We start from the raw sequence: 10,117 nt of genomic DNA on the forward strand, positions 1-10,117 counted from the left end.
GCTGGAGTCACTACAGCAGCTCTATGCCACCCAAGGTTCCCCTTACACAAGGATAATCCTCAAGTGGCTGGATCCACTAGGTTTAAGGCAACTGTGCACTAGCTGGAATGATACAAAGCAGGCAACGCACTGGGGAATAAGAGTCTGAGTTTAGACAAATGTGAATGAAAACTTAAATTCTATAGAATGATAGTGTCACTAAAGCAGTGCCAACATAGTGCCATACACTGAGTATCGTCTTATTTTATGAACTGTGGGTTATTATACCTGCAGGTTCACAACCAAATTACATCGACATTATTTAGAAATGGAAAGGATGGATGGAATCCTATTTCTTCTCCAGCTCAAGGACTTTGAGGGGCTGCATCGATCTAGACAAACAAACATATTTTTGCTATCTATCCTTGATTGCAATTTCTATATAATTTCTAATCTCAGCAGTGTAACTAATCCCTTATAAACCCAAATTTAAAGAACAATTAACTATCAAATCTTTCCTTCTGCAATTTGAATGTTTCTAAAATGAACAAATTTTCCATTTGAACTGAGCTGGCAACAGTACACACAGGCTCAGTAATTGTCAAACAAGGATGATAGTACTCTCTGCATAGCTAAATTATGCCAATAAAACAACTGTACTGCAGTAGTGTATCTATGTAAGTCTTGTAAAACCATACAGTTAAGTCTGACAACAAAGTTAATAATTTGTCAGTAAGGAAACCACTACTGGGCTTTTTCTATCCAGCCCTCCACCTTCCTCAAGCCCTTGTCTCCTGAAGCTTCATATTCATTTTCTTAATGTTTTTAACCTAGTGTCTGTGAAATTTTTATTGCTCCCTAGATGATGATATCTGATCTGAATGTAACCACACACCTCTTTGCTCAGCAGCATTTGTCACAAACCATTATAAATTATCATGCTGATAGTTTGCATTGCTGGGAAACCGGAAAAGTTCTATAAATTCAAAGTACTGTATCAGTGACATCCTTGTTTATTTCCAGATATAAAGTTTTACAAGATTCAAGATGGCTACACTTACACGGTAGGATACTTTAAGCAACACAAGACTAGTACATCCTAGCTAAGTGCTGAAAAGCATTTAAAACATGCAACAAATATTCGAGCATTTTAGGTAATATTCAATCATATGTTTTGTCCCCTCCTTTTACTTCTAACTGTGTTCCTGTCTTCACAAACTACAGCTATTTTCATTGCCTGTTTGTGAGAGGACAAAATATTCAATAAGCCCAAACTTGTATTCTTTTGAAACTGCCACCAGAATTTGGATTTCATTCTTTCCTGAAGCAGGCATGTAGCTCCCATTAATGTTAAAAGGTATCACTATGTACATTTGTGAGGAGAATATACCCTTATACTGTTATGAATGTACAGTTTGTTTTTAGGCTGCAAGACATGATTTTACACATCCTGTTGAGACAGTGTATTTCCAGAGCGCTTGTTTGGTAATTCTGTCCTTAGGATATTTTTCATTAGAGCTGCCTAAATTGTGTGAAAGTACATTTACTTAATTACTATTGTATCTTTATTCCCCAATATGATGAAAGCTGAGCCCTTTGGGATTTCTCTGAAGAAACTTGAATTTTAGTTCTGCTTACTTGAAATTTAAAATAATACAACTTCCTCAAATAAAGTATATTCACTATGATTATATAAATATCACATGACATACCATATGATCATTAGAAAACATTTGGGAAATATTCTTCAATTAGAGCAAAACATAATTGCTAGTTATATTTATACCAGGCCTGTAATGTGGAACTTCCAAAATCTTAAGACACAAAGATGCTCACTAAGAGTGCCACCAGTATAGCTAATATTTACAATTCTTGAGCCTATTTCTCCTTTCACTGACACTAGTTTTACATAGAAAGAAAAGGAGTACTTGTGGCACCTTAGAGACTAACCAATTTATTTGAGCATGAGCTTTCGTAGCTCACGAAAGCTCATGCTCAAATAAATTGGTTAGTCTCTAAGGTGCCACAAGTACTCCTCTTCTTTTTGCGAATACAGACTAACACGGCTGTTACTCTGAAACTAGTTTTACATAGGTGTAAGTTCACTGGCTTCAATGGATTTAATCTTGATTAACACCAATGTACATGAAAGATAGATGAGACGCCTTGGCTTTCTTGTTGCAAATAAAGAATAACTTGACATACATCTGAAGGTCTTATTGCTTTTCTCCATGGGCTCAGTGAGATTTCCAGGTCCTCATCATTATTCTTTAGGGACCAAACTCTAGAAGTTCTTACTCAGTCCTCACTCAGAGAGAAACAAACAAACTAAACCTCTATTGACATAAGGAGTTCAGGATTTAGTCCAAGACACCATCTGCTCTTCTAGTCCAGTATAATTGTATCCAGGGCACAGAGTTTTTCAATAGTGCCCCTTTTTTCCTTCCCAGAAATTTTATTCCCCAACCTCTGATTTTCTGTCTGCACATCATATTAGCTGTTTATTAATTTCCATGGTTGCAACTTTAAGTAAACTAGAGGCTAGCTTGAAATGTCACATTTCTATAGTACACACACAGCTGGCAAATAAATTGAAGATTATATTAGGAAATCAAAATTTACTTAATTGCAAATAACCGTGTCATATGTTTTATTATGTTTGTTTATTGCTTTAACAAAGATCTGGTAACAGGAATATGAATTTCTTCAGCAGTGAAATTTCAAACCAGACTGTTTCTTGATAACTTCCTGTTGCTGAAATCATTTTTACATTAGTCAGCTAACGTACAAACCTACTTACTCTCAAGTTAAATGGGACAGCCTTAAGCATAAGCAAAATTGTAGCTAGATAGTAAATAGTAGGTATCATAAGGTTCTGCATTTAAGAGGTCACCAAGTAACACTTGAACCATCATGGTCACTCCCCAAGAGTCCAATTCAAACCACTCTGCCTGCAGAGTTTCTGACCACCTGGGAAAGAACTTGCTACAGACAACTGTCAATAATAGGGAGGTCCTTTGGGAGGAAGAAGGTGAGTTCCTAAGAGGGGAGAAGAAGGGAGCAGGGAGTGATGGAATTGGGGAGCTCAGTTCCTTCATTGTCTAAGGCCCCAATGCACCAAAGACCAGCTTGCATATTTAGTGCATCTCTACATAACAATGGCTATTTCTTATCTAAATAGTTATATACTGTACATCATTTACTGTTCTGTTAGACTGAGACCATTTTAGAACCTTGGAATACCTGTAATCTGCCAAGGAACACAAAAGGTTTTACCCTACAATATGTTTTATTTCCTTTCTGATATCTACCTAAACTGCAGAAAAAATTGATATCCAGATTCAAACACCTCTAAAGATTAGCAACAAGCCTGTATACGGAAGGGAAATGGAACATAATGACATTTATAAAATATAGGCAAGTGGACCACTGCACACGCATAACTGATTAAAGAGTCCTGAAGTATGTTGCCTGCAGTAATAACCATATTCAGAAGCATAATCTTAACCAGAAACTAGAATTGGTTCTATCAACATCCATGGAACCTGGAGGGAGGTGCACAGGTTGTTGGAGGGAAGAGTCTGGAGAAGGCACTAGGCAGTCAGTCCATGTACACATAGCTTGAATGCTAGCTGCAGTTGCAGCACCTTTGTAAATAGGTGCTTTAATAAACAGCCAGTTTCGTTTTACAAACATGGAGCCTTCTTTTGTTATTACCCACACATGGTACATGAAACGTTGGCCAAAGCTGGATTATGCAAAACACTGAAAATTGACTAAATGTAAACCAAACTACTACACTTGGTCACTAAACAAGTTAATTCTAAGTGAAATTAATATTCATGAAGTAACTAACTCAATTTTTATTACAAAAATTGGAACCAAGAAGATGTGTACGATAAAAGTTAAGCACTTCAGTCTAAGCACTGTCTTTCAGTAATCATAACCTTTTCCTTCCCATTGCATGTCACCATCTCTCCTCAGATAATGCTACCGTTAGGACCTGATCCTGTGAGATGCTGAAAAGTCCTGTGTGGTGCTGAGCACCTTCAAATCTCATTGTTTTCAAATTTATTTTCTTAGCTGAGGGCACTCAATAACTTGCAGGATCAGCGTCTGTGAGCAAGAACTGTGTCTTTTTTTTATCTGCAAAAGACCATGCACATTTCTGGAGCTGTATAAATAACGAATAATGAATGTGTTCTTGATGAAAGAAGTAGCCCGAATTTATGGACTGACTGTAATGAAATGGGGCACAATCAGACCATGGGTCACCATGTGCAAACTACCTGCTTTTCGGTCACGGAGATGGGGGTGGAGAGTACCTTCTGTTGGGCGGCTTTCATGACTGCAGAGTGAGTAGTGGGTGAGCAAGGGGGAAGAATGGGTGGAGCCTTGACTCTGCCCTACCTCCTCTCAGCCTACTGTACTGATTAAGTAGGGGAAGCAACCTGATAGAGAACAGTAGGAGAAAACCAGAGAGAGGAATTGTGACTATCAGACTGCTATGCACTGCCCCTTTCCAATAGGTCAGGGTAGACTCTCAGTCTAGACTATACCGTTAAGAGAAGTCAGTGCTTTGAGAAAGTGTACACCTGTGACCAGATTGTTTGGAGCAGTTAACTAACATGAAGGAGAGAACTATTTTATGGCACTTATTTTTTAAATAAAAACATGGAACTAACGTGTTTCATGTTGTGGTAAAAATCCCTGATCCTGGTCACATTCCCATAAAATGTATTATAAAGCTACACTAAGTTATAGCTTCTCTCATCACATATAAGTAATTCAAATGTAATTTTTAAATAGTAGAAAATTACAACATTTCCCCCCTAAAAATGCTCCTACTAATCCACTTTTACTGTGTATGGTTCTCGAAGAACTTTAGTAGCTGACTATTTCAGAAAAGTACAAACCAAAGCTCCATCCACTGGCTAACATACACACCACCACCACTAAATGACTGCAAATACTGAGGAAAGAGTTTCAACAGGAAAAACAATTATTGGGCCTCTGTATCCAGGAAAAGCAGACAGAAAGATTACAAGATTAAATCAAAGATAATCTTGCTGGTTTTTGAGGTTCAGGAAGCACAAAACCTAACTTTAGCAACTTTGGCACTAACATACTATCTGGTGCGGATTCAAAGCCCTGATGGATTCATTTTACACACTACCTTGGACACAGCTGTTATTTCCCATGTAGACATCAAGACAATATGAACATTTCTATCCACTAGATGGTGCTCTGGCGCCCTTTACTGAGGGTCTCACTTACTTGCAGTCTCTGTCCTCCAAATCAAAGTGAGGGTTGAAGTTGATCATAATTCTCTGGTATGGTTCAGGAGCCTGAATCAGCCATTCACATTTTTGGCTTGGATGATAGGAATTAGGATAGCCAGGAGAAGTAAGGTACCCAGGGTTTACAATTTTTATATTATCACCGCATTTGTCTGCAATGAAAACAAAAATTTCCTGTTTAGTTTATCGTCTCCAATCAATCACAAATCTTTGAGTACAGCTGCATGAGTCAAGTGTGGTTAAAATGTTGTGTTTCCTACATTTTTCTTTAGCAACCTTTTATTGAGTTATACGCGTTTAAAGTAATCTCTTACAGATCACATTTTCTGTAGGAAAGAATATAATGCAAAATTCGGATGTACACCAGTTGTTGCTTCCAGGGCTAATCTGTGCAAATGGTGGCTCTAATTTTGAGAGGCCAAGTTTCAAAACTGTTTCTCTGCAAAGGTTCCCTTCACAAATAAAACCCTCACATCATTAAAACACTGCATCCTCACAATTTATGTTAACACTGGCTCCGAGGGGTTTCATTTAGATTTATCTCAGAGACGTGTAATCTTATTAAGGAACAAGGTTTAAGTGGAGAGTGACTAAAAAGATGCTGTCTGACCCCCTGCACAGCTATTCTGATGATAAGCCTGGTCTGTGTCATTGGCCATCGGGGAGTTGTCTTCCTAGACCCCTGCTCTCTTACAGCAAAGCCTTCTTTTGTTTTATCAGTCCATAAATCTAAGCAATTTGAAGTTATCTGTGCTCCTTAGATGCAGACTAACAGAGAACAAAGTGCATTTAGTGAAGCAGAAATGATTCAGTATTACTCCTTTAAGGAAGTTTGTTCATGCTTGGAGACCAGATCAAAGAAATGGAACAGAAACAACCCTCCTTTCCCCCTCCCCCTAAAAAACAACAACACCCAGGTTTATTTCTAATTGCAAAACAGTTGGAAAAGTTACTACAGTCACCAAGTGCAAGTATGAAATATAGTGGCTGCATCTTGCTCCTTTGGCAAATAATGTTAAAGTTACACATTTTAAGGTGTATTGGAAGAACAGAGAGAGCTAAGTAATCCAATCTGTAAGGTCATTTGTTTCATTATTCAGTGTAGGTTGGCACTGTGGCTTTTTATTATTATGGATTTCTTACCATAGATCTTCAGCTAAAGAAACTTTCCCTCACATACTGACATGCAATTTTCAGCAATAAAGTACGAGAATAAACTACAGAAGGAAAGCATATATGCACTAATAAATATAAATCTATATATCACTATTTCTCAATAATGGTATATACAGCTTGTAATACTGTATCTCATAGATTCCCTGTGGAAGGAAAATGGCATTCTTTGCTCTCAGCATGAATTTATAAATGTACAGAATTTTATTACAGGAAAACCAGGTCAAATGGAAATGAAAGATGAAGTGCATATAAAAAATGAATAAAGCTACAAGCATTATAGAAATAATTTTGCCATAAATTAGAAAGGAAGGAGACAACATATATGCTATTGTTTGTTCAAAGGCAAGATATTTCTAACCATATTGCTTGGGTTGGCCGGAGCCTATTTGTTTCTGTTTTCGCTTTCCAAAACAAATTGTTTATCTTTGCCAGGAACAAAAAGGTGTTGCAACCAAGAGCTCAAAAAAGAGCTAGTGATCTGTGTGATTCGCCTGTCTGTGGGTCCAAAGGAACCTAACATTATTTCCACTGTGTAGCAGACTTGGGAAGTGACCCTGACTTAGTGAGTCCACTACGGCTCTGTGCAAACAACATGGCAGAATCTGGCATCTGTTCAGTGAGTGAAATAAAACAGTGCTGTTTCTAGTCACTTGACAGAGTCACTTCAGAAGAGGTTGAGGCGGGCTCACTACCACCAGTGCTGTTTAATCTGCGACTTCTGGGAAAGTGACAGTATAATAAGATAATGCGGACTGCTAGACTCCCTGGCTCTGTGAAATCTCTCCCAACACTTAATTAAGAAGGGCAGTTTCTGATGACTTCGGACCATTAGTTCTAAATAAGGTTAATGAATTAATTTAGCAGACACTAGTATTGGACGGAGGTGGACATTGGCATTAGTAGGTCTGGTAAGTTACGGAAGAGGTTAATGGCCTTGGTGACTCCAGTAGGCTATTATGTCTGTACCTACGCAGACAGCCTGCTTCTCAGGCAGTTTCTTCATCAACAGCCCTCCCTATTTCTGCTCTGTATTTAAAGGAAGAATATTATCAGAAATATTGCAGTATCACCCCTACCCACCTCATTTCATTTAGTCCTATACGCGTTGGTTCAGCCCCCATTATCTTACCACTTCTGCTGCTGCTCCAAAGTGATGCAGAAATATGGAGCAGTCATTTTACATTTACAAATAATGGCTTCAGACAGAAGGAGGAGGTTATTGTCACCCCCCACCCTCCTTACCTACAGCTCACAAGGGCTAGACCAGGCTGGATCTCACTAAAGATTCACAGCCTAAGACTGGCACACGCTTTCTATCTTAATGTGTTTGCTTCTGTGTCAGATCACTGGAGGAGGAATCTCTTGCTTATTAAATTAGGCAGCCTCCTCAAAATTTATTGCAAAGAGATTAACTTTCATCACAAAAATGTGATTTACATTCCTCTCCGTGCAGGACACTCCACTTGTGATCTCTTATTAAAACAATATACCACTGCAAGTGGAAGATGCTCTTTTCTTTTAATTACTTTGATTGAAAGCCTAGTCAGGCAAAAGTAAATATTTGATAATTAGTTAATAATAATTGCTCAGGATTTGCTGGGAAAGGAAAATTCACAGGAGTTCTTTCATGTGTGCTAGTTAAATGTCAAACAATCCTACAATTAGACCATCCTTAAAAGTGTATAATTCAGGGAAATATTCAGTGTGCGGAGGCATTGTTCAAAGAACGAAGAGCTGGTTGTTTTTAATTAGCTATGTTTTCAAGTGTTGCCTGAAAGTAAATTAGATATAGAAGTCATTGTTATGGGATTTCTCTATTAGAATTGAGTCCCAAGCCCTTGCAAGCCTATAGATTCCTCTACAGACACTATTCAAGTTCCACGGGAACTCCAGACTTGCCACAAATAGGTTATGTCTTACTTGACCATGCTACCTGCCAGGTAGCTACAACTATAAAAGATGATATTCTGAATATCTAACCCCAGAAAAGCCTCCCCTTTAAGGCGCTCTTATCTTGCAGATTTTAAGAGTCTTATTTAATTGCCCATGTGAGGAAACATTATTACGATAATTGGCTGCCCTAATCTTGTGAAAGCGAGCAGCCCTCGTTTATATAACAACGGAAAGGGGCTGAAAATAAAGTTAAAAGGCGGTGTGATGATTCTGTGACACTGTAGTGCAGATCACGGATTTTTACTGAAAAGTTCCCCTCATCCTAATAATCAGGTTGGTCTTCCTTCCACTGCAAAACATTTCTCACTGATTGTTATTAGAACTCAGGAATGGGCCCTACATCTGAAAATATTATCTGAATAACTTGAAATCAGTTGTCTTCTCTGTCACTTACCGCTCCTTAAAGCCCTGGCTAGGGTGAAGGTGAGGGCTGCCCAGTGCAGGAGAAGTCCCCAATCCATCTTCCTTTCTGATTGTAGAAGGAGAGACAGAGAAAAAAACCACCCCTCACAGCACACAACTCCTCTTAGCTCTTAAATCCTGCGGCTGGAGTTAGGGGCAGAACGCTAGGTCCGCAGCCGCAGCTGGATCCCGGTGGCAGAGACGCTTCTTTTTGTGTGTGTCTCAAGTCGCCTGCATCCCGTCAGTTAGCTCCGGTTTCCTCTCCCTTTTCCCACACTCGCTCCTTTTCCAGGCGTCGCGGCCGCTGCCATTTCCAAAGAGGCTAGAAAGCCAACTGACAGCAAAAAAAAAACCAAAAGCAAAACAAAACAAAACAAAACAAAATCCTGGCGGCTTCTGGAACCCCCGGAAGATGTCTCCAAGCCAGGGGTCCGGCCCGGGAGGGAGGGGGTCTGCGGAGAGGAGAGAGAAATGATGAGCAGAGAGAGACAGGACTTTTGCAAACTGCGTCCCTCCCTTCCCCAGACCAGCTCGCCTGTAACTCAGCCACACACACAAGTTTCCCCCAGCGCTGTCCCCTTTGTATGTGCGCTCCAGCAGCCCCGATGGCCAGTGCCTAAGACTAACCGGGCTCTGTTGGGGGAGAGTGCGGGGCACCACGCCTGGCTACCGCCGGGCACCTGCAAGTGGGACACTGCTGCTGCCTGGCGGCTTAGAGGCTCCGACGGGCATCCAGGCGGAGGGTGGGGGCCGTGGGGAAGTGCGAAGCGCCGGGCGGCTCCTTCCTGCAGCCTGAGGAGGAGAAGCGCAACTCAGTGGCAATAAGAGAGGCAGAGGAGCCGCCGTCTCCACAGCCCCAGTCCCCTCCCCCTCCCCGCCCTCCTCCTCCTCCTCAGCCCCCCAAGACATCGGCAGAAAGGACGGAACAGCACGCAAACAAAACAGGCTGGGGCCCTGAACTTCAGCGGGGGCCTGGGAGCCGCTGCCAAGGCGGCTGGGAGGAGAGGGGCCGCCCCTTTCCCGCTGGGGCAGCCAGGTAAAGCCAAGTGAAACGGACGAGGCGTGCGGGGCCCATGTGCAGCGGGACAGAGCCGGCAGCAACGGCGCGGTCATTAGGCAGCGGGCTCCAGCGCAGCCCCCCCGGCCAGCAGCCACTGCCGGCTGCCCACCGGGCACGACCCTTCGCCTCGTCCCGTCGCCCCCCAGTCAAAGAGTCACAGCGCGGCGTGTCCGCGGCTCCCACCCGGCTGGGCTCCGTGCCCAGCGTGTCCCTGAGCCGCCAGCCCCGCGCCGGCTCTCCCTGCCCT

At 41.4% G+C, this 10,117-nt stretch overlaps 1 protein-coding gene across 5 annotated transcripts in view; it reads right to left on the reverse strand.

The window, feature by feature from the left end:
- The window catches only part of NRP1 (neuropilin 1), a 133,572-nt gene extending 123,942 nt beyond the window's left edge, over positions 1-9,630 (reverse strand). For 3 of the 5 annotated variants that reach the window (XM_084620236.1, XM_084620235.1, XM_084620234.1), the window contains exons 1-2: positions 8,803-9,629; positions 5,257-5,431 (exon numbers count right to left, since the gene is read on the reverse strand). In XM_084620236.1, the coding sequence (XP_084476362.1) occupies positions 5,257-5,431; positions 8,803-8,869 (242 nt within the window). In that variant the 5' untranslated portion in view covers positions 8,870-9,629. Of the gene's footprint in view, positions 1-5,256; positions 5,432-8,802 lie in introns of all 5 variants that reach the window. The other 2 variants (XM_084620233.1, XM_084620237.1) reach the window with 2 other exon arrangements.
- Positions 9,631-10,117: the final 487 nt, after the last annotated feature.

This window comes from Lepidochelys olivacea (assembly GCF_965140295.1).
Source record: "Lepidochelys olivacea isolate rLepOli2 genome assembly, chromosome: 2".
NCBI classification, from domain to species: domain Eukaryota; kingdom Metazoa; phylum Chordata; order Testudines; family Cheloniidae; genus Lepidochelys; species Lepidochelys olivacea.